Here is a 26,126-nt window from a genome sequence, read left to right as displayed (position 1 = left end):
GTAGCTTGATTATCACACCACAACTTGGCTAGTACTGAAGTTTTTAGACCTACTTCAGTCAAAAGTTGATATCCACGTTATTTCACTCACAAACTTGGGCATAGCTTTATACTATGATCTCGCGCTTGAACGTGAGACAACATTTTGCTTATTGCTTTTCCATGAAACCAAATTCTCTCCAACGAATACACAATAGCTTGAAGTAGACCTTCGATTATCTTTGGATCATGACCAGTCATCATCCGAAAAGCATTCAATCCTAGTATAATTATGGTTACCATATAATATTCCTCGTCCAGGTGCTTCTTTTCAGTAGCATAAAATTTGTTCGAAAGTTATCCAATGATTAATTGTTATAAAGAACATGTACTATCTCATCATACCAACTGAATACACAATATTTGGACGAATCATAGTAAGATAATTCAACTTTCCAACTAATCTTATATATCGCCTAGGATCTTTACATAACTCATCATCTTTCGTGAGCTGCAAATTAGGAACTATTATAGTACTACATGGCTTAGCTCCCAACTTTTCTGTCTCAAACAATAAGTCAAGTATATATTTTCTTTGAGATAAAAATATTTCTTTCTTACTTCTTATTACCTCCACACCCAAGAAGTATCTCAACATTCCCAAATCACTAGTATGAAACTGAGTGCGGAGAAAAGATTTAACGGATGAAATCCCTATAGTATCACTCCCAAAAACGACAATATCATCCATATACACAACTAATAGAATGATAGTAGCAGAATACTTAAAGAAAATAAAATGATCTGACTTACTTTTTTTTATGCTAAACTTTCAACTGTCTGACTAAACTTTTCAAACCAAGCACGAAGACTCTGCTTCAATCTATACATAAACTTCTGAAGATAGCAAACTTTCCCATACTTCCTCTGAGCAACAAAACTAGGCTATTGCTCTATATAAACTTCCTCCTGAAGATTCCCATGGAGAAAAGCATTCTTGATGTCCAACTAATGAAGAGGCTAATTATGAGTAGTCGCCATAGAAATAAACAATCTTAAAAAAGTCAGCTTAGCACCAGGAGAAAATGTATAAAAATAATCTATTTCATAAGTCTGAGCATATTCTTAAGCAACAAGACGGGCTTTCAATCTTGCAATGGATCTATCATGATTGACTTTAAGCACCCATTCACACCCAATAGCTTTTTTAGTTGCAGGAAAATCAACCAAGATCCAAGTACCAATATTTTTTAAAGCACTCATCTCCTCAATCATAGCCTTACGCCAACTAGGGTGAGAAAGGGCTTCTTTAACAGTCTTAGGAATAGATATAGAATCTAGAGATGCAGTAAAAGAAAAAGAAGAGGATGACAATTGATTATAAGACACAAATGAGACACTGGATAAATGCACGTACGCTTACCTTTACGAAGAGCAATAGGAAGTTCATTATAGAGACTGGATTTAACAACGTAGAAGCTGGTTCAGGACATGGATCCGTAGGGGTTGATCGCCTAGAATAAACATGTACTATAAGTGGCTTAGGTCTATCAAAAGTAGGTGTAACAGTATAAATTAACAAATCCTCATCCTCCACTTGACTTGAAGGAGGAGTAGATGGAAAGAAAGGTGTATCTTTTAGAAAAGTAACATCAGCTAACATAAGATATATGTTAAGAAAAGGGCAATAACATCTACATCCTTTTTTAATATGAGAATATCCAAGAAAAATACACTTCAAAGTTTTGAATCTAGCTTGGTAATCTAAGGACGAATATCCCAAACAAAGGATGTACACCCAAAAATCCTAGGTTCAACAGGATACAATATTTTATTTGGAACAGAACAGGATAAGGAGTTTTATCCTAAAAGACAGATGAAGATATACGATTAATTAAAAAATATGTTCTTGAAACTGCATCAGCCCATAAAAGTTTAGAAACCTTACTTTGGAAAAACAAAGCTCTTGCAGTTTCAAGAAGATGTCTATTTTTTCTTTCAGCAACTCCATTTTGAGATGATGTATCTATACAAGATGTTTGATGAAGAGTGCCATATTTAAGCATGTAAGTTTGAAAGGATTCTAATAAGTACTCCTTAACATTATTACTTCTCAACATTTATATAGAAATATTAAATTGTGTCTTAATTTTAGCCCAAAAAGCAAAAAAATAAAAAACGCATCCGAACGGTTTTTCATTAAATATAATCATATCATACGAGAGTAATTAATAAAGGTAACAAAATACTTATATCCAGTTTTGGACTCAACTGAACATGGACCCCAAACATCTGAATTGACTAACTCAAAAAAAGAAACACTAACTTGTTTATAGACTCTAGGACTTGAACTAAGACAATGATGTTTAGCAAACTGACAAGACTCACACTTTAATGAAGACAACTCTGAAACTGAGGACAAAGTTGCTTTAACACATGGAGAAAAGGGTGGACCAACCTACAATGTGCTTCAAAAGGGGTTACGACTCCAAAACAGACTATAGATCTTAGAATTTATACATCAAGAATGTAGAAACCTCCAGATTCATGTTCTTTACCAATAATTCTCTTCGTTGTGATATCCTGAAAGAAATAATGATCAGAAAAAAAAATGAGACACAACAGCTAAGGCTACGAGTGAGTTTGCTTATAGAAATTAAATTAAATGATAGTTGTGGTAAATCAAGAACTAATGACAAGAAAGTGTCGATACTGAGATTAATTAAGCCAGACCTAGTAACACAAAATGTTGACCCATCTGCTAAAGTAACTGGAGAGGTAGATTTATGTGACTAAAAGGTAGAATACAATTTTGAATTACCTGTCATGTGATCTGTAGCACCATAATCAATGGCTCATTTCGAAGAGGAGGAAACAAGACATGTCTTGGGTTTATCTAACTCGACGATGGCAGTAACAAGAGGAGATTCAGTTTTCAATGATTCTTGGTGCTGGACAAATTTTTTCAATGATTCTTAATACTAAACAAGTTTTGCATGGTGGATGCAACATGGGTGGACTGAGTTTTCTTATTTTGCAACTTCCTACAATCTCGCTTCATTTGTCCTTGCTTATGATAGTAGTAACATACTATCTCTCCTAACTCTTGCCCACGAGCATTAGTATCCTATCATAGGTGCTAGATGCCATCCTTTTACTACAATTTTCACTCTTGTATTGTTGTCTTCCTAATTCAGATGTAGTATTATGACTAACCAGGACACTACTAAGCTGAATAGATGAAGAACTTTCTATATGAAGGACCCTACTAAAAACATCTTGTAGAGAGGAAATCTCTGAAGTAGAAAGCATCTGAGGTTTAGCAGTCTCAAATTTCAAAGGGATTCCGGCTAAAAAACTTATAACAACCATCTTTTTATGTTGTGCTTGTTGAACAATTATATCACTATTAAATGGAAGCAACATATTAAGTTCTTCATATGCTATCTTGAAATCCATAAAATAGTTGGTAAAGGACCTATCACCTTTGTCTGCCTTATAAAATGCTTTAAACACATCATAAATTCAAAAAATATTCACCTTTTCCGAATATAGGAATTCTAAATAACTCAATAATTCTTTAACTGTCCTACAGTGAGTAACCATATCAACTACCTCACTTTCAACAGAATTACGTATCTATAAAAACAAGCGAGCATCCTCTATCATCTAAGGTAGTCTAGCATCCTCTTTTGGAGGATCATCAGTCAAATGACTATCCATATAATTCAATAGTTTGACACCAATCAAGATAATTTGTAACATTAAGCTTATGTTCCATGATTTTCGAAATCACAGGAACCACATCAAAAACCACCACATCCTTTTTCTCAATCATATTTTATGAAAAACAAACCCGAATATAGAAAACAAATTCTGCCTAAGAAATTTTCTGAAAAAATCAAACATGTACCAAAAGAGATCCCACACTATGATTGATGCTGACCCAAACAGGTATAAAAACAATTTGTAGAGGCTGAGAGGAGCTGCCCGAAACAACTAAAGCAATTTCTGGCAAGAGACGCGCCTCCACGAGCCGGCGCATGGTTCTGTAGCAGGAAGCTTCTGGCGGCACGTGACACACGTAGGGTCTCCGGATACAAAACTCTAGGTGAAGGTCGATCAGCGGCTAGTGCTTCTTCTAGTGCAGGAGGTGAGAATAATGGACACTAAAGGAAGGGGACCCGAGAAACCCTAGCTTGGTGACCCAAAGAAAATACATTGTTGGCTGCTTCATTAGGCAGCAAGAGAAGAAGAAAATAAATTCCAGAATTCTTTCACAGCTTTGATACCATGTAATTTAGGTGAAAAATTTGAAAATCTTATTTTTTTAATCAATAGAGTTACACCCATATATATATACACAATATATACAATCTCAATCTAAGTAGGACTAGGACTCCTAATTAAATTAGTCTTCTAATTAGTATATACAATCTTATACAATATTTGTAACACATAACAAACTCAACTATTGAAGAAAACTTTACAATTACAGACAAAAAATTGAGAGAATATAACTTAATTAGAATATCTTTTTTAATTCTCTAATTTTCATTAATCTTAGGCTGACTTATATAGCAACAAATTACAGCTCTTCACTTTAGATAGACAAATCTCCCTAAATCAAGAAAAGACATGTATTTACAACTAATGTAAATTAGTACAATAGAGCTTTAGGTTAATAATAAGCAAAAGTATCACCTTGAAGTCTCTAAAAAATCTCAACACTACAACACATTTCTATTACCATCTCCACAATACAAGTAAATAGAATACACATAAGAACCCACTAGAAGTACCAAGTATGCAACTTTAAACATGCTGAAATAAGTAGCTTAAAACAAACATATTAATCATATATGAATTGAAGTTGATGAAAGATCTTACTATTAATCAACAGACAAGCACACTAAACTCAGATCTTATTTACGGAAACAAGATAAGAGACAGAAGCATCACCTTTTACCTTTTAGGCAAAGAACATAGGATAAGCTTTGTCGTGACCACCCCGAAGAAGAAGCGTAAACATGGTTTATCTTGGGAATGTGTTGGACCATTACCCGATCTACACCAGATAGCGCACGAATGCACTCTGTTACTCGCTTTGGAACATTCATCAATGTCAGTTCTTGAAGGTTGGTAAGATATTGGATGCCCCAATGAATCATCACCAAAGTATCACAATTACCAATGCTTAGTTCTTTGAGATTTGGCATTACTCCCTCAACTAAAGTTATATGCTCAAGTGCAGGAAAATTAATAACCTCTAGGATTTCAAGCTTATTAAACCCTTTAATAAAATGCAAAGTGTTTCCTTCATAAGCTTTGACAAGAGGAAGGCACCTCAAATTAGGAAGTGCTACAAGATCTGAAGCTGGATTTTAACTAGACTGGACCAGTGCAGATATAAGACCCTAAGATTCTGTAGTGTGTTAAACCATTCTGGGATCTTCTCCAGCTTTCCAACCAAAGTGAGTTTAGTAAGGCTTAGTGGAGATGATTTCAGTGCATCCATTTGAAGGACCTCAGACTACTTCCATCACAAATAAGCGGCGAAGGAGTTGCATATTTTGGATTGCAGAGCACAAGTCCATTTCATCAAACTCTTTGACTTTGAAAGTTCAAGTCTCACAAGTTGGCTCATATTTCTCACTTGTTTTATCATCTCTCTATTAGATTCTACACAACCTAGGACTTGCAAGTTCTTTAAATAACTTAAATTTGAAGGCACTTGTACGCTAGAAACATAATTGAAATTGCGATAAAATCCAGGATTTAACCGGAGTGCTAACAAATCTCCGTAAGTTCTGCAACTTCACAATCCCTTTTGGAAGTGCCTCAATGTTGGTATCGTCAATATTTAATGCTTCAAGGTTCTGCAATCTTCCAATTGATTTTGGAAGCTCCTTAACAAAGGTTCTTTTCAAGTTCAAGTATCTCAAATTAAACAAAATGACTATGTCATTCGGCAATTTTTCAATTGGAGCATCTTCTAGCTCCAACACCCTCAAAAGCTTAAATCCATATGACAATTTATCCAAGGAAAATGGATGGAGCACATCACTGACAAACAAAAACAGAGAGCGCAGCTGTGACATACCCCCATAGTGTTTATTTACTTGTTCAATTGCTTGAATTGACAGACGACGTACTATACCTTCTTCTCTTGCTCCTACTTTTTGTTCATCATCTACAGTACAAAATTTCTCCTTTTCTGATATTGAAAGAGCAAGTGCTCGTAGCATATCACGCATCTTACATGCTTTTAGGAGTCCAAATGAGTTCCTTTGTATAACTTGAAGCATATTTCGCCGGATTAATTCCAACAGATATCCCTCAGCAACCTGTTCTGGCGTGATCCTTCTTACCTGTTCTACAAACTCCTCTGCCATCCATAACCTGATGAGTTTTTTCCGCTTAATTTCATAATCCTCAGGAAATAAACAACAATACAGAAAACAACGCTCAAGTCTGTATGGCAAGTCATTATAACCCAGTAACAAGATGCTTTTTACTGCTTGAAGCATTTGATTGTTGTGTAACTCCCAACTTACGGTATTACAAACCGTCATCCATTCTGATATTGAGCTTCTTGCTGACAGTAGACCGCCCAACGAAACAATTGCAAGAGGTAGTCCTTGGCATTTTGTCACAATGTCCTCGGCTAAAACTTCAAGCTCTGAGGGGCATTTATTGCCATACCTTGAGAATGCTTTCATGCAAAATAGAGCCCATGATTCATTTTGTGAAAGTGGACGATTATGGTGGACATGGCTTCCAACTTCAAAAGAAAGAGATGCTACACTTTCATTCCTAGTTGTAAGCATGACTCAACTGCTAAGCCAGCCATTTGGAAGAGACTTTAATTTGATGCCAAAGATTTGAACTCCATATATCATCCAAAACAACTATATACCTGTTGAAGTTTAAAAAGGAAAGAAGAAACACATAACAACTTAGTAGAAATAAGTATTAAGTCAACATAGTACTTCTTTAGATAAAGTCTACATTCTAGTTGATTCAGCCTCTTCTTCTGGAGAAAAAAAATACATAACTTTTATTAGTCAACAACTAATACACCTAACACCACGACAGCTTCTAGCCTATTTGTTATTGTTTATCATTTTCTTCTATGATAATCAAGAATACATATTTCGAACTATACCAGAATTTCGAACCATACCTCTTGGGCTCCAGGTAGTTCACAAGCATCTCCACCAGCTGATGGTAGTTCATGCTACTCAACTCCATAGGAACTGCCTCCTTTGCAGCTTGGTAGAACTGCTTGATCAAGCTTCTAAACAAATCCTCAATGACATAAGCTTGGGAGACAGTAACCCAAGCATAGCAATCAAAATGGTGCTTTACAATTTGGCAATTATAAGCCTTTACAGCTAGAGTTGTTTTCCCAGATCCAACCATTCCAACTACTAACACAGTTACCCGCTGCTGTTCTCCATTTGTTAGCCACCCAATAACTAGTTCCCTTTCATCTTCAATACCCACAAGTTCATCATCTTTAACAAACAAAGATGACTCTTCATGGATCATCCCTCTGTAGCTATCACTCGAACTTGAGCCTTCAATAGGACCAATATGATACCATTGATTTCTCTCAAGTACGGACTTAACCAGACCTTTGATCCTTTGCAGCCTGGAGGCAATTTGATGCCTTTCCCACAGACATTTGGGGAAGCCAAAGGTCTTGTAGAGTGTCCTGCGGATTCGTGCCTACCATGTTGCTTGTCATGTGGTACATGAACTCATCGATGATGTCTTCAACATCATAGACCAAGTCTCTTACACTAGCCACCCATGTTTTCTTGCCTTCTGTCTGAGGTCTTCTTATATCTGTATCCTCTAGAAAGGATCTCATGCTCAACAGTTCACGCTTGATCTCTTCAAGTTCATCATGAGCACTTCCTAATAAGGCTGCTTCGTTTTCAATCAGAGACATTATCTTGCTAACCAAGAAATCTGCTGGACCTGCTGCCATGTTTTTGCCCCACTTTTCACTCTACCAGTTTTCTTCCTTGCAGTTATAATTACTCTCCTCGTTACTCTAGCAGTATAAAATTTCTGGAATGTGTGACCTTCTCTCTTTTGCTACACTGTTGCAGGTCTGAAGTAAGGAAAAAAAAAAAAGAAATAACGCTTATTGACTTGGCTGTAACCACAAAAAATCTGCTGGTCTTCATATGATAGGAAACACCATTCACTTTGGTAGGACAAAATATGACCTGTAGCCTGTAGCAATCAAGCCTCTCTTATTTATTTTCATTACATATCAAGTGCAGATCAATTGACTAATGTGGTTTTGGCATTGACTTCAATACAGATGATGATGCTGAAGCTGACTCGAGTACCATGCATATTCGAACACTTAAATTTTAATAATTTGATCGTTTAAACACTTTAGGCTTTAGTATAATCTAATAGACAGCTCTTTTGTAATACATACTCTATTGATATAAACCTTCATTTAACACATCCACATATATTACATCTAAGTGCTTAAATATTATTGAAAAGACAGAATTCAAGTATTTGTTAAATTAAATAAAGAATTACAAGGGCATGAAAGATTAGTAAAATAAAACTCGGAAGTATATTAATTTCAATTAAAAGGTAAAATGTCAAAATACACTTTTAAGCTCTTCAACTTTTCAGTTTTATTTTATTAATTTCTTTAATTTTTATTATGTTTCATTGAGTAATTGAATTATTATTTTTGCTTTTATTGAATACCTAATGGTTTTTAAAGTAAAAATAAAAATACAAGAGCTTAATAAAACAAACAAAAATTTCTTGGAATTTATATAAAGTCTTTAGAAAAACCAAAAATAAAGTGCAAAGGCTTAATCACAAACTAAAAATTTAATGGCTCAATAAAATAAAACAGAAAGATTCAAGGGCTTAATAATGAATTTTGCCAATATTTAAAAGTCAAGTATGCATTCCACATCCTTAAAATCATTCATCTATTATTTTTTTTCCAACTTTATTGTTATTGCTAGAAATTACAGGAAGATGAATATCAGATTAATGGCGGCATGGTAGGGTATGAAGAATATATCTGAGATTAATGACTCTGATATAAGGTAATCAAATCAAATGTTTAATTTATATTAACCAGGTTTAGTGGATACCTATCACAGCAATAAGCAATATTACAACTCTGAATTGTACAATTTATGTACAGTTGTCCATCTTTCTGTAGCATATATACATCTGTAGAAGAGCCAACCAAATTTCACTGTGATCAGTTCGTTTTCATGGTTCCTAGCTTCCTATATTCCTTTTCTGTACAGAAAGAAACAGAAAGCACCCACTATGTGGGAAGCCATCACAACTAATTACTAAATGGCCATGCAACTATTGTGTACCCTTCACTTTATTATCCCTTCTGATGATTCTTCTAATTTCAATCATAGCAGGATTGCATCTTCATTCACAGATCTTCAAATTGCACAATGATTCAGCCCTCAGTAGGGGATGTAACTAGCACAAACACCACCATAAGTAAATCAAGGCCAAGCCATTCCGTATGGAGCTGCAGTAGCAGTATCTAAATCCAACACATTACGACGAGTACTCCTATCAACACTCTTTCAAGTCTTCATAAATTTCTTAGCTTTCCTTGAAAAGTTTCTAATCATCATTCTGTCGGAGAATGTCAGAGGAAGCTCCTCCTCTTTGGTCTCCCTTTGATCAGACCATCCTGTGGTACTACTCTCATCTTTTGAGTTTTGTCCACTAGATTCATCAAGCAAGTTGGCTTCTTCAGGTATATCCTTGTACAAGTGTTTCAAAATGAAAAGAGCAGTGTCGAGATCCCTCCAGTAGTTTCTGTACACCAAATATTCTCCAATTAAAGGAACATACTTTTCTTTGCTCCAATAAAATGCAGCAATTAGTAATAGCTTACAAACGGAAAGGATTACACTCTAGAGAGATTTAACAGAAACAACCAGCTTAAATGTTGATATTGATGATAATATGATTCCTCAATAAAGGCCTAATCTGTCCCTCCCCCTCTCTCTTCACCGTAAACCAAAAAATACCATCTATAGATGCAAATTCATCTTCATCATCACCATAAATTTGTCTATAGCACTACAAATTTATCATCAAATTCATTATAAAAATCATCTATATTTCAGTAAAAACAAATTGAAGTAATTTGTCAATTTTCACCAATACTTCTTCAAAATCCATATACAAAACCCATTGAGCATTGCTGTAATCAAATTCTTTACCTTTGGAACAAAGAAAATTCAAATTCTTTATCATGATAAATGAACTTTTAGGACTCTTCTCACTTAATCGCTCTCTCTTATCTCCCAAATTTCAGTCTCCCTCTGCCTTTCTCATTGTTTCAATTTTCATTCTTTTATTTAATTTTTTTCTCACTTTCCAGAAATGATTTTAAATAAGAAGGTAGGAAGACAGACTAAGAGAGAGGGGCCAGATGAGAAGAGAGAGGTGGTAGAGGAGGCGGAGATTTTGGGAGAACCATGCAAGAGAGGCAAGAGAGAAATGAAGGGGAATACAAACTGAATTTTCTCATTCCAATGAGAACCCATCTCTGTCAAGATTTCACACAAAAGGAGCAGGTTCAATGGCTATGAGACTAAAAATTAATTCATAGGAGTGTCCTTATTGGTAAGAGCCCAAGTAGAAACAAAAGGTGTAAACTGCAAACAAGTCAAGCCATTGGGCTCAATCAGCAAAACATTCTAATTTAACTCAACTTCAAACAAGTTGAGGATTCACGCTTGACTAACAATTATCAAGTTAAGATATTGTAATATCCAGCTCTAGTAGCTAGTGAGCCTAATTGCATATTTATGCTATGGCTAGCCTCTCAATATTAAAGTAATATACATACTTCTGCAGGATGAGTACACAAGGGGAACAGCACTAGTTCAAGTCTGAAATTGAGGTCAATCATGTTTAAATTCAAAACTAAAACAATAAAAACTTTTTATATTTTATGATTATTGATAGGAATAGGGTACGGATTACTCGGAAGAATCAAGGCCAAGTACGACAAATAAGAATCCCTTAAAGTTAAATCAATTATATCCAAGTCAAGCTCAATTAGTATGTTAATCACATTAATCTAAATGAAACAAGCGCTTCTAATATTATGTCATAAGGCAGGCCATAGCTCCTCTTCCACCAAAAATTTATATGTAGAGGTATGTAGGTTTTCAACTTTATGCTCATATACGAAAGTGGGTTGGTAAAATTTACAAGCACTGTATTTAGTATGAAAAGGTTCAGCTTGCAAAGAACAAAGAAGTATAATAAGATGGCATAAAATTGGTCAGTGTAGGGAAGGACCTATTTATCAAAAAATATCTAAAGATTCCTATAAGAAAATAACTAGATTATATAGGTATGGGTATTTATGAAGAGTAATCTAATCTTTCAGGCCAGTCCATTACGTTGTCTAATAGGAAAAATCTCTCCCCCTAGATAAAAAAATTGCCTGACAAACGTCAAAAGTGCTTAAATAAAAAACCAAGCAGAATCGTTAGTTACACAGTTTCTCAAGAAAAATATAAATCCTTAAAATTACCCTATGTCCCACCTTTTTATTCCAAGTCTTAAACATGCATTAAGAACTTCATCAGGGAAATAACATTCACATTAACCAAAAGCATAAAACCCATATTACGTATTGTAACCAGATGAAGCACTTACGTATGTGATCCAATGGCTTGTAGGTATGGATGTTCGAATGTCTTATCCTGCACAGTGAATAGAGCAATTGCATTAGAGTGAAATCAGCAGTATGAGCTACAATTGGTAATTATAGGAGAACTAAGGTCTGTTTCTGTAAGACAACCAGACAAACTATTAGATGGGACGACAAAATATCCCAGTCTTAGGATAAATTTTCAATCAGAGTCTGTTACTGTTCCAAAAACCATTTGGGAAATGGTATCAGCACTTTGCAGTTCCCACATCAGAAACTGACTTGTGCTGGCAACAGGGTTCAAAACATTGGCAAATAAGTACTATATGCAAATATACATGCCAATAAGGGGTGATACGAATCCACTGAATGAGGACCATATTTCACATACATGAAGAATGTAATTTATTAAACCTATATAGATACTTCGTTTTCTAATACATTTCAACCCTCTTTCACAACTACCCTACCCCAAAAAGATGTTTCCTCCCTTTCGTTGTTTCAAACACACTAGAAGTTAATTCAGAAGAAAAAAAGAACATCCAATTTCACTTAATTTCTTAAGGATTTGCTCAATTTCCGAAGCCTAATCCAAAGAAGGGTTCGAACAATAAGATTTTTATTAGGTTTCTCAAAGTTCATTTTCTGCTTTTATTGTTTTAATTAAATAGCTACAAGTTGCTATATCTCCAAGATGAAGTTGCCATTACTGCCAAGGTTATAATGCATGTCTAGTTGCAACGTTCCTTTAGATTGATTGGTCTTGTTTGTTACGTGTGTATGCACACACATGCATACACAAGCATGCATGTGACAGATATATATATATATATATATATATGTATATATGTATATATATATTTATATATATATATATATATGTGTGTGCATATATATATATATATGCAAGCACCAGTGAATATAGTTTGATATGATCCAAAACCACTACACTGACAGCAACTAATGCCATTGTTCAAACTTTAAACCCTAACAGGCACCCTCACCTTGGGGTCACTGAAATTATACTAGTTACCACAATCTATTTTTTGCTACAAGTATTAAATAGAACAGCATTCGATCACCAAAGTTCTCTTAAATCCAGTTAGTGGCAGATCAACTCAACTTGGAATCCAACCTAGTACGGATGAGCCACCTTTCCTCCTTCTAAACCATGTTACCAGGAACAACACAATAATGCATAAATTATTTGTTTGTTTTTCCTGATCTTGTTACTGATAATGGCTTCAAAATCCATAAAAAAGACATTACAAACCAACTACCATTAAAATTCAACAATTATTCTCATTTCTTGTAGCAATTCCAATAAGCTGGGGTTCAGATTCCATCTATGGCTTTGAACCAATCACATTCTCATATCGAGAAAGATTATCTAACGCATCTTCAAAACCTACTACCTGGTGAAAGGAAAAACATAGATATGAATTGTATATCTGGTGGGGAAAAAACACTAGATAGCCATCCCAGAAATATCCAATAGAATAATAAAAATTAAAGGTCCTATGCAAAAAGAAAACTATTGAAGAAGATTGCTGCAAGGGAAACAGGACCCCACCCCACAGCAAGATGAAAACAAAAACCAGTTTGCCTTCTCCTTTAGTTTCATTTTGAGCTATGGTATCTATTCAAGGGATGCCATTCAAGTAATGCTTGTATTCCAAAAAAGACCAGTACAAATTATAAAATTTGAGTGGACAATAGTTATGTCCTATGTTTCTGAGGAGGGATGGACAACAATTATGCATCAACCAATTGCAAGAAGCATAGATATCAAAAAAAAATTCCATTTACATACAAAGTAATAATGGACAGAACACAATCCTATGATTTAGATACTGGCATGAAATCTAAAACATACCTGAAGCGTGTGGTCAATCCGTCCTCCTTCACTTCCAGTTAATCTCTCTATCATTAGGGAGCCATATGTCCTCTCTTCTTTGTCTTGGGCATTTTCTGCTTCCTCTGATACATAATAAATAGTCCTAATTGAACGTCCACAAATCTAATTGAACTAAAAAATTTCAAATTCGGTTTTTTTTTTTTTTTCTTTTTGGGAGAGGGGGTTGTTGGTTGGCGGGGGAGTAAGGTGATAAACAGCGGAAAGAACAAAAGACAAGGAGTACAATGAAACTGAAAGAGAAGTGACAAGCACAAGGAGTGAAATTTTCTTTTACCTTCTAGGTGATCCATACTTCTTGACTGGCAAACTGTAAGTACTTTAACCTGTTTATAAGGCAATTAATTTTAAAACTACACGCTCTCAAACATGAACAGAAACCAAATACAAACTTGAAGTACATAGGTAGGTAACTTAAATTCCTTGTGAAACATAAACAAATCAGGGACTCCACCATGGATTTATAAATAAGGAGCCGATTAATATGTCAAGTCTAACAGAGCAAGAGCGTATTAATGCCTCCACCGAGCATTAACATCTTATTTCTCCATTCTCCAGGTTTAGAAATACCATATGCATCATATGTACATAGGAAATTGCAAAATCGTCAAGCCATTTTGGCTAGTTCATGTATAAAAAAAGTTTGAAACAATTAAAATTGGTAAATCCAATAGAACTTGCCTTTACAAAATTTAGGCGATCAATCATTGCCTGAGAACGAGCAGATAAATCTTCAGTAAATTCCTGGAGAATATAGTATGAGCATATTTATCACCTGACTAAAGAGAGGGAGGGAGACTGAGAGTATGAACAAGGGAAGGAGAAGGCCAATTAATCCATAATTATTACCTCACTAAAGAAACCCTTACCTGAAACCCAATATGCAACCTCTTTCCACCTTTGTGGTAAGGAATAATAACTGGACGTTTATCGATGTATTCTTTGCAGACAAGCGGTTCTACTCTGTATGAAAATCCAAAATAGGTGTAATACGTTCCAAATTGAGAATATACTGCCACATCAAGAAAACAGAACATACACAAAGCACCCGCCAATATGTCACCGAACCATACAAGTAGATATGCACAAAAGTAGGTTTGTCTATGGTAAGGAAAGAGAGAAGGGAGGAGAAAATCTACACTGCTGCCAGCTTAGGTGAGATAATCATATTAAAAGTTCAGCTATGCTCTAGGTGCACCATGCCTAGTGGAACTCTAAAAAATCAACGTATTCATAGTAAAACAGGAGAGCCTAATTAACATTAATATGAGGCAAACCTATATGCAACAGGATCAAATGGATGAAAAATGTTGAACATTTGACGACAAGCCGGCATCTCTTCATTAATATTTTCCTCTGCCCAATAGTCTTGCCCTTTGCCTGAAATAGGTAACAAATTAAAAATTAAAAATTAAAAAATAGATTTGGCATATTCAGATGCAAGAACAAGATTAACGATAAGGCTCAAGACCTCAAGCAAGGAAAAAAAGTCATATTATAGAAATAACAGAAGTGTTCTTTTCTCACATAGCAAAGTATGAAATTGGTGATGGACATCTTCCTTGATTATACAAAGCATGAGAGTTGGTACAGTCCTTTCTTAAGAGCTTATACAAATAATTATTCTCTTTCTGTCAGTTATCTAATGTTCGCATTCCCAACATTCAGGCACTATTTCTTGGGGATTTTTTAAAACTCCAACTGCAATCACTTTTCTATAGAAGTAAAATCCTTCAAGATAAGTAACTCAGGAATGTAAGATTGCTTGCTGACTTTACTCTGTTTTGTTAGCTTCATGGAAGGCAAGTTAAGATCAGAATAGTACCATCGATATCAATATTCATATTAATCACAATGATCAATAATAATGATAACAATAACCACATAATTCATTATTGAATTTAAGGAACTAAATATGCGATACTCATTAAACTAAATAAAATTATAGATTTAAGGAGCATTTACTTGTTTATATGAATGTATTCAATACAAGTTAAAAAGGTTAACTTAATACTTGATTATTAGTTGAAATGGAATCCTTCCAGTCAATGAAAATGTCTACAAGGTCATTGTGTTCACACTAAAAACTAGTCCGATGTAACATTGTGAAAGAAATTACATTCTCATGAAAATGTAATGTTCCAATCCCAACTCCCAAAGGATGCAAATTCTCTTTCCTATGTACATGGAAAAACAGACTTGGAGACCACGAGAAGAAATTTGACTATCTTAATGTCACATTTCCAAGCCACTTTCCCAAGGCCAAGAGGTTCCAGCGTCAGGAGTTATTCTTTTTCCTCTCTTTTGGATTGTGAGTGAAGAAACATTCATAGTCAGGTCCATCTAAGTGGTTGATCTACACACTTACTCCAAAAAGTAGGATAGTGATTTTGGCATCTCCTTGGATTCTACTTCAGGAGCTCTAAGAGGGTTATGATGATCAAATGTGAAATGGTTCACCCTTTATATTTAATAGTTATTTTCCACAGAAGCAAGCTCTTTTCCTTCTATTTGCATCCAACTCCGTCCTCATTCCCAATAACCCTTTCTTCTGCTATCAAAAAGTAAAGTGAAATAAAATCATAGAAGCTAGATGGACTTGCTGCAAAGTTACATTTCAACTACAATAAGCATATGATATGGAATAGTTTTTCTAATTCACAAATATTATAGAAAAACTTAAAATTGATACTGACCAAATAACGTATAGATTTGAAACTTCCATTATTGAAAATGAATAGGTACTCTTACAAAGAATCTTCAAAGAGTTTTCAGGCACAATTCAAAGCACTATGTGAAACAATGCCAGTAAATGGATTTGAACCTGTTATGTCCTAGAATACAAGGCAAGCACCTAACTACTAGGCCACTAACCCCATGGCAATAAACTACTTAACTTCACTGTTGGTCATTGTTTCACTCTCCTAAAAAGTAAGAGATTTGATTTGATGAAACCATTGTTAAAAATTCAAAATGGATAAGAAAGCTGTACCATCATATTCCGATTGACTGATCATGTGAAGCAAACATACAAGTATAGAAAGAAAAAAATTCCTCAAATGCAGCGTTAAAACGCTTAAAAATTACTCAGGAGCCAATATAACAGTGCATTAGGCATCTGAGATTACCAATTCCAATACGAATATTACGAAGTGCAAGGAAGACTCCAAGAGGTGATCCAACAGCGAAGAATGTATCGACCTAATGTACAAGAATTTCATCCAAATAAATGGCATATCCATCAACAATTGAAACAGGAATTCTATTACAGATCTAGATCCAGAACATTTACAACATGCCCCCCTTTTCATTTTCTTTAATATAAAATTATATTTGAATTTCAAATACTTATAGACAGTACTAGAAATCACATTCCCAAAGTAAAAAGAAAATTGTTTTTTTATAAAAAAAGAAAAGAAAAAAGAAAGAAAACAACAACATTTTTGTATATACCTTGAATTCAAGTTTCGTGTACTTAATATAAGGTGTGTAACTCTTTGGAGCATCGTCGCCTAACCCTGCTGACAGCTTCCCAGATACAAGTTGCTTTGGAGTGGTTGCAACTGCCTCTGTATTTTCTCTACCAGCACCTTGTGATTCCAATTCTGCTATTTTAGCTTTTAGTGAATCAATCTGAAACATAAACCCAATTTCATGTAATGACAGCTTGTATAACTAGATTTTACAGAAAAGAAAGACATGCATCTGCAGACCTCGTTCTTTAGCAATTTAATTGCTTTATCCTTATTGCCAGAGTCATCATTGTCTTCATCTTTTGCAATCATTTCCTCCAAACCATTGATTTTGTTGTCAATATTGTTGGAATCATTACCCAGGTCATCGTCGCTTTTCTTGCCACCATTTTGATTAAGGTCCACAGTAGGCGGAGGCAGGTATGTTAAATCTGATAGAAATGAATTCGAAAATGTGGAAAAATCCTCAGCATGTCTATCTGGACATAACATAGTTGATTGATCATGCAACACATCAACAGGATCCACTTTTTCCGTTGCTTCATTAACACTGGAGTTGTTGCCCTCCAAATTGTTAGAAGTGCCGCATAGAGAAGATTGGTTTTTCATATCTATACTAGATTCATCACTCATATCATGCTCCTTATACATCCATTCCATTGGAAATGGAGAGGACAGATTCTCCTGATGGCAGAGAATGTCATACGAGAGGACACTTCCCAAAGAATGACCATATATAGAAACCTAAAATAGATAATAGCAAATACTTTAGACCATCCAGGGAAATTAACTGGGATGAAGAAACACAACATATGGGTAATAAGCCACATACCTTTCCATCATAACCAGAATTGCGCTTCAGAAACTTCAAATATAACCTATTCAATTGGTTTGACACCTGCAGCAGATGTAAATATCCTTCAATCAATTTCTAACCCCAATCTAAATAGCTTTAAGCCATTAACTATAACCCAACCCCCCAACCCCTCTCTTGCAAGCTAAGTAGACAAATTCAGAAAACAAATACTGCAGTAACAGCATATCTTATCATATACACCTACTTACAGAACAATTTGAAATGAAATCAGATATTTGGGACAAAAAATGATTTTGAAATAGACAAAGCAATGCTATACCACCTGTTGCAGAAGATACCTTCACCAAAAATTTTGTCCACTAGAAACTACTAGAATCTGTGAATAATAAGAGCTAGGCCCCTAGTAAATAAAAACATAGCTTTGACATCTACATGCATCAACAGCCAATATATGGATGTCAGAACACTACATTACATTCTCATCATCAACTATATTGTGGACTAATAACAATAAACAAGTAGAATCATTAGCAGAAAATTTTTTTATTTTCAAAAATTACATTGAACCAATGTAGCATGCAAAATATAGATAACTGCCCTTGCAGGTACACAAGATGAAAATGCCATGGCATCTCCATCAGGTAACCAAACCCAAACAGAATTTTAGAAGATTCAAACAGCCTTCAGGGGACAATGAACAACAAAAAGGAAAACATAAGATTCTGAGATCAAGTACACACCGAATTAATAATATCTTGACAATAGATGGGGCTCATGTAGTACAATACATCATGTACTGTTGCACTCAGCATGACACGTAAACCACGAACACCATCTAAAGTAATCTTTTCAACTGCAGTTTCACCACTAAGTTTCAAGCCCTTTCTCCACTGAAATAGGAAAGCAGGGCAGTAAGTAATTTAGCATGCCAATACCAAGTACAAGAAAGAAGGAAAACAGAAACAAACGATACAAAGAAGCAAATAGGAATAAAAGAAATGAAAAGAATTGAATAAGATATTAAAACAAGAAAAGGCAAAAGGTTGTAAAATTCGAAAAGAAAAGGATCCAAACAAATCAAGAACAAAATTAAATAAAAAAGTCCTTAGTCTATCCTGAATTTTGCCAGACTAGCAGAAAGTAAACTGCAACCAGCAACTATTCATCCAAAGACAAAGACTAACCATTCATCCAAAGACAAAGACTAACTTCATGAAAACCGCATGCTAACATGTTAAGTTTTTTGCATATTTGTATCACAATGGAGTCAACCCACAGAACAGCTGACCACGAGAATAAACAGAATAAGTATATTAACCCACAACATATTCCCTAGTTTCCTTCTCAAGATGTTCATTATGTTAATCTGCCTAAACAAGTCTACACACGTGAGAAATAATGAATTTATGAAATGATCCAGTTGGAGCATGTAAAACTATTTAAACTACAGTATTCAATATTTAGCTTAGCTGTGATTGTATTAAGTTATCTACAGAAGGGGTTTTATAAGTGGGAAGAATAGTATTTTGTTTACCTGGCATGGGATATAAAGGACTCGCTGAGCATCACGCTGGTGTGCAGTAAGGTGTCGCTCAGCAAGACTTGCTGTTATATGGCGAAAATTGCCAACGTCATCAACCAAATTAGATTTTTCCAACCTTTGACCAATACCGTGAACCATAAAGACAACATGTCGAACAGGAACCTAGACCACAAATACAGGATTATACCACATCTGATCAACAAAGTTAATAACTGAAGTAATACAGTATCAAAAGAAAGAACTGGTTATGGGGTGCACACTAGGAAAGCTGTTAATTCAACAAAAATATAGAAGGGAAAAGAGCAGAAGAAAGTTGGCGAATATGAACAAATGGACACCAGTTTAAATTAGGTCCATAATAAATGATAGAAAGAAACATGTATATATATAGTGTTTTTCCATCTTAACTCAAACATGAGAACATTCAAAAACAATTAGCCACAGTACTTAGAGGACTATAATCAAGCAACAGGAAAACAATCATTTCCACATGAAAATGTTATCAGTGCAACCCGTACTACAAGTATCATTAGACGAGAGAACAGGTTATGGGGGCAAACTAAGAAAGCTGTTAATTCCACAAAAGTATAGAAAGAAAAAGAGGAAAAGAAGGAAGATGGCAAATATGAATAAATGGACACTAGATTAAATTTAGGTCAATTATGAAAAGGGAAAATAAAATTCCATCAAGAATTTATTTTTTTTTTCATCTCAATTCAAAACATAAGTAAAAGACAATTAGCCACCTTATTAGAAGATTACAATCAAGCAATGGGAAACACTCATTTACAAATGATAAATAGTATCAGCGTAACCTGTCCTACAAGAGTCGCTCTGTTTTGAAACAGTGAAAGAGCATCAGAGCACAATTAACAAGTGCTCCAGCAATAAAAATTCACTCCTATCCTTGGAAATCATGTAGTTTAGTGTAACAGGTTATTCAAACAATCGAAAATCTACATCACATAGAGCCAAAGGAGTTCTTTGACTCCCATCAAAAAGAAACTCTTTTGATGTCCTAGACAAAAATTTTACAAAATGCAGTCATTCTGCCAGTCCTTGTGTGTTGTGACTTGCATCTATAGTCAGATGATAGCAGAAAGATGAAGTTAAAATTTAAATGCTACAACATCTCACAAGAGAATGTACAAGAAAAGGTCATACATACATGACATAGTAGTCGTATACTGAAAACTAGCTTGAATTAATACAGCAAGCGGAATCAAATAGTGCACACCTGTGAACAGTAATCATCCATTTCTTCTTCCTTTCGCTGTCGAAGTTCATCCTAAATAAAAGAACATGGCTATTAAATATTAACAGGACTGACAGTTATACTCTATCTTCATTATATTTGCAAATGAGCGCTCATTATATTTATTTGCAAACAATTTCATGTTTAATATGATATACACTAAAATAGAATTCAATAGGATCGAACTAAACATCTCTATCAGAAGCAAATCAAATTTGGATCTCCTTTACACCATGTTTCCTGCCAATCATGCATGCCATTTTTGTGAACAATAAATGCAAGGAAACCTGCCTTCTGCTAAAATGAAACAAGGAGGAGTGAACGAAACCTGGGTTGGTTTTGTTGACTGAGATGCAGAGTAACCACGCCTTAACTTAATCCCATTTCCACTTAAGGTAATAATGCTAGAAAAACCAGAAGCATCAACATTAAGCCAAGCTTCCCAAGTATCATCTTCTCCCGTAAAAAGTGCATGAAGTCCCTGCATGGAAGCCAATAATTAGATGTGAATCATATGTTTTAGTTGATAATAATTATCTGGGAATGAAACCTCCTTTTCTACAGCAAGATATACTCACTGGTGTAGAACCTTGCAAATCAACACGAGCAGCAAAAAGCCCAGACTGTTGAAATGTCCTTCGATGCCAAACCTAAAGCCAAGTTGAATATTGAGAAATGGGGATGGAGCTTTATGATTGATGTAAAAAAAAAAAAAAAAAAAAAGGAAGAAGAAGAAGAAAAGAGTACTTAAAGTAAAACGCTGGCAGCCTGTTTGGTTCACGGGTTTGCTTAACTACGCCATAATATTAGTACATAACACTAAATTTGGTACATATGATAGAGGTTGGACTAAGCTAACCCATAAGATCAGTCTAATCCCGCCCCCCCCCCCCCCCCCCCCCCCCCAAAACCCCGGGTGTCTTTAGTAAGTCATCTCTAATGGAATTACTAATCCCATGATTTTTATGAAATATTAATCCCTAAAATAGCCTATTTTTTATTTTATTTATTCAAAACAGCATTATACAATCCACTTTCTTCTCTTCTTTTTTTTGCTTTTTAATGAAGAAGCTAAATTAAATTAATTTTCTTCGGCAAAATTTAGAGGGATTCTCCTAGTGCTAACGTGGCCATGGAGGTCCAATGTTGAAATTTATTTTCTTGCACTTATATATGATAAGTCTCATTAAAATAGTAACATAAATTTTTTTTTTCTATATTTTATCTGCACAACAAATTTGAATTATAGTTTTTATACGTTCCAATCAAAACAATCACTAAATTTTACCAAACAAATCATGTGATAATAATTAACATAAAAAGAATAATATTAAAAAACTAATTAATACCTGAGAGCAAAAATGGTGCTTCAAGTCAAATACCCGTGAGACTAGATGAAAAGATTTAAAGACTTCTTAAAAAAAATAAAAAGAAAAAACTAGGGATACATAATTTTATATATGGAGCAAAGGGTGTTTAAGTAATATGATTATTAAAAAATTTACCTCATTAGTTAAACTATCCTACCAAACATGGCCTACCAACAATAGAATTAATTAATACTATGGATTAAAGGATTTGTACCAAATAAAGTTTAATATAAGTAATTTAATGGCTTAACTAAGCCTAGGATTACGACTAATCCTAAGGATTTTGAATACATGAACCAAGCGGACTGTAAACTTCAAATACTGGAAACTTAAAACTAAGGAAATTTCTGAACTCTAAAACAGAACCTTACTTGAGATATACAGAAAATAGAAGACAGGAATGAGAAACAGGCTGTGTCACAAATATTAAATAAAATTATTTAAAGGAGAAATTGGTAGTATTAAGCAAACCTGGCTACGATATGCAATCTCTAATTGTTCTGCAACATCCTCACGAAGTGGCAGCCAATCAAGGCCCCCTTTACGTGCAAACCAGTGACCCCTTAGAACACGCCGGTTTTCTCCATTCCAATAAACAGGAAAACAATGTCTCTTCACTAAATCCACCTGCATAACAACACATCAAATTTCTAAAAAAAAAAAAAAATCAACATAATGTCTTAAGTCTTCCATTTAAGAACATGAGACAGCAAATAGATAGATGTACAATGAACACAAACTTCAATAAGCCTTCTCCAGAAACAAATGAAAGTATGTGGTGTTTAAGTTCATCTTCTTGAGCTTTCAAACTAACATATCTGCAAAGAAATATATGCAATAGTTGACGGAAGATAAGGTAACATGTTAAAATTGAGATATTTTGACTCTTGGATATGTTCATGTTGACTATCGATAATAATTCTCATAAAATACCTTTTGATATTTAAATAGTTAAAAACCACACTAAAACAGCAACTGAAAAATTCCAATTCTTTTTCCTTGAAATGCAAAAGCCCTTCTTAGATTTTGGTTTGTTCTCAAAGTTGTGAAGATACGTGCTAAAGATCAAAACTATTATCAAATGTACTTGAGAAGTGTAAATATAGCAGGTTAAGATCAAAACTCTATCAAGTCTACTTCAGAAGTGTAGATACAGCAAAAAATCATTTCTTTGACGTGCTCACCAAAGCAGTTGCTTACAGAAAAATCTTTGTTTCCATGTGAGATGTAGTATAATAACCATTTGTGAAAGAAAATTTTGCCCACCTTTTAAATTAAAAAACACATAACCAGAGGTAGAAAGTATGAAGACTCAGGATACTCAGGTTTCGATTAGACCCCTTATTTCCTTCCTGAGCAGTAAGGCACTTCCGTTGCTTTTAATTGATTTCTTTGTCTTTGTCCTCATTTTAGGATGTTATGAGTCCTACTAACAGGGATTATATGTTATGATCAAACTATCACTCATCCTTTGGGAGATATCAAACCAACAAAAGCCCATAACTTAAACAGCACAATAACTTCCACTTTCTAAATTTTATTTGCTTAGGAAAAAAATGTGCACTATCTGCTTCCTGTTTCTGTCCCTCTCATAACAGTATATCACTCAGCAGTAATATGAGTTCAAGATGGGGAAGTATGGTATCAAACAGAACCAAAAAGGAAATGATTGGAAAGTTGAAAAGCAAAACAAGAACAAAAAGGATTGGTGATACCTCATACAGTCCCCCCTTTACAGGCACACCAACTCGCTCTTCTTCAACTTCATATAAGTGAGCTGCTCGAGAACCTTTCGGAGAACACGCACTTTTTTCTGTATCCAACTTCTTATCAGATGAAAGCCGAACTTTAGGACCTTCACTGCATTCTGCATATTCTTTCCACCAACTAGATAGCAACTCTTCCTCTCTCTATAATGCATGTTCAACAAATAAAACATTGAAATAGAAATAATAAAAAAAAGATTGCATTAACAGATATTAATGCTTGATACACAAGATAAATTTCACTCCATAACGACATGTTATAGTAGCAAATATGTTGTCTGGAACACCATGCATCAGAAAAATTCCTAAATAAACAAAAAGAAATTTGTTCACTATTCAAGAAAAGGTGACCAAATTAGACATGTATTCTAATGTATTCTACTTGCAAGATGCATATGAAAGAGAATACTTTAAACGTTTAACCAATAAGCCCTTAAAATTCAAACCTCCAAAAAAGCTGCCTCTATTGCAAGAGAATCTCTCATACCAAAACGAAAATAGTCACTCTTCCCCACTATCTCAGAACGAGGGACTGAGGCAGATGACTCTGTAGAAAAACCAACATAAACAAATGGAGATAAATAAACGAAGTTCTTTGCATCCAGAAATTTGCAAAAACTAACCATATGAATAGAGAAAACAGGAAAGAAGAAAAAGAAATTCAACAAAGAGTGTATTTGGAAAGTGTAAAAAGACTAAATTGAAATCTATTCTAGTGGAATTCAATTTAGTCAAATCTTGTGTTTGGAAAGCTTACAGTTGCTAGATTCAATTCTTTCAACAAAGAGTTAGAAGACACTTTCAAAATAAATGAAATCAAGCCAAAACTGACATTGCATGAATTCAGTATTCCAAACAAGGCCAAAATAAAATCATTGCAATAAGCTAGGTAGAACCTATATGCCATAGTTCTACTTACAAAAACACAAGATAAAAGATACAAGTCGTAGCAAAACCAAACCATTTAAAATCTACCAAATTGAAATAATAATTCAAACTAAAAACATACCATTCTCAGCCAAAGGGACCTTACAGAAGTACCATCTAACATCACTACCATCAGAGGGGCTCCTAGTTTGCGCAAGGTACTTCTGACGGCCTTTGCTATGCTCTATTACATCCTCCAATCTTGCAATGTTTGAAGGCGTATTCTTGAGCAAATCAGGTGATGTCTGCTCTGAAATATTTGGATTTGCCTTGGAATCCGCCATCATTCACGGTTCCAAAGCAAAAAACCTTCTTCTTCAATAAGACCCTTAAAGAAAAAAAGGAAGTCTTTTGAATTGATATAAGGCAAAGTATCAAACGGGTTTTTTCTCCAAGTTATTAAAATTTGGATATTCCAAAAATTATTGGTTCTTGTATCCAAATGGGGATTATGCAAATGGACTCAAAAACAAAAGAACCACGTTAATTAAAAAAAGTTACCCATCAACGAAAAGAAGTGAAATGCAAAATGGTACTGAAGGGGAAAAAAAAAAAAAATCAAATGATAGCTGTTTGCTTCGAGAGAAAAGTTAAGAAGAATTAATGCAATAAAACTGTGTATTTAAGACTTAAAAGATTAAAAAGAAGAATAGATAACAAACTGTGCAAAATCCAGAGAGGAACATGAAAAAGAAGAAGAAAGATAGTTGGACATTGAATGTCAGGTAGAACGCACTACAAGCACAACGATGATAAAATAATAATATAATAATAAATTGTGGTAAACTAAATAAATAAATGAAACTGGCGGTTGCGTACTCGGCGGACATTGGCCGGATGCAGGCAGCAAGGTGGCTAAAGGTATAAACTTTGATGAACCTGGGCTGGGCCGAATTGTTTTGTAACCGTAGCTCATACTAATAATAAGGAACTTTTCAACTGGCGTGTCAATGAATGTCAGACTAGAAACGAAATTATATAAAATATTATTATTTTTATCGTAATATTATTTAAAATAAGTTTTCGAAATATTTTAGAATTAATAGAAAAATTATTTCTTTTATTATGTAAATTTTTTGGAAAACTATTATCTTTTTTAATTTTTTTTAAGAATACTGTATGATTGTTTTTTTATTGTTTTTAAGTATTTTTTGATTTTTTTAATTATTTTATCAAAAAAATCAAAAACAACTAATATTATATTTTTTTAAAAATTAAAATTATATATTTTTAATATTCACACAATAATTCTTAATTAAAATTCAGTAACATGGATATTTTTATAATTTTTTATTATTAATTATATTATAAATAATTCTATTTTTTTTCTTTTACCTCTTCTTTATGGTCATCTTCTTCCTCTTCATTTACT

At 34.2% G+C, this 26,126-nt stretch overlaps 1 protein-coding gene and 1 pseudogene across 7 annotated transcripts; both read right to left on the bottom strand.

The window, feature by feature from the left end:
- Positions 1 to 2,206: 2,206 nt before the first annotated feature.
- Positions 2,207 to 8,458, bottom strand: LOC8277178 (annotated as a pseudogene).
- A 620-nt stretch (positions 8,459 to 9,078) lies between these two features.
- Positions 9,079 to 25,694, bottom strand: LOC8277177 (phospholipase SGR2). 7 transcript variants are annotated; one of them, XM_048370742.1, is made up of 21 exons: positions 25,574 to 25,694; positions 24,837 to 25,082; positions 24,274 to 24,374; positions 23,777 to 23,971; positions 22,533 to 22,688; positions 21,270 to 21,341; positions 21,020 to 21,172; positions 20,674 to 20,724; positions 19,428 to 19,598; positions 18,634 to 18,783; positions 17,909 to 17,974; positions 17,317 to 17,820; positions 17,057 to 17,236; positions 16,732 to 16,804; positions 14,881 to 14,983; positions 14,473 to 14,566; positions 14,285 to 14,347; positions 13,881 to 13,929; positions 13,565 to 13,668; positions 11,694 to 11,740; positions 9,079 to 9,830 (listed from the first exon to the last, which is right to left on the bottom strand). In XM_048370742.1, exons 2-21 carry the CDS (start codon positions 25,039 to 25,041, stop codon positions 9,593 to 9,595), a joined length of 2,775 nt encoding a protein of 924 aa, XP_048226699.1. In that variant the 5' UTR covers positions 25,042 to 25,082; positions 25,574 to 25,694; the 3' UTR covers positions 9,079 to 9,592. The 7 variants fall into 7 exon arrangements, 4 of the variants coding, with proteins under 4 accessions (XP_048226699.1, XP_015578711.2, XP_048226700.1 ...); XM_015723225.3 differs by lacking the exon at positions 25,574 to 25,694 and having other exon boundaries at positions 24,837 to 25,558; XM_048370743.1 differs by lacking the exons at positions 16,732 to 16,804; positions 25,574 to 25,694 and having other exon boundaries at positions 14,473 to 14,615; positions 24,837 to 25,561.
- Positions 25,695 to 26,126: the final 432 nt, after the last annotated feature.

The sequence above is a fragment of the Ricinus communis genome, chromosome 2 (genome assembly GCF_019578655.1).
Source record: "Ricinus communis isolate WT05 ecotype wild-type chromosome 2, ASM1957865v1, whole genome shotgun sequence".
NCBI lineage: Eukaryota > Viridiplantae > Streptophyta > Magnoliopsida > Malpighiales > Euphorbiaceae > Ricinus > Ricinus communis.
Note: the sequence above shows the minus strand (reverse complement) of the source record. Positions and strands in the feature narration are given on the sequence as shown.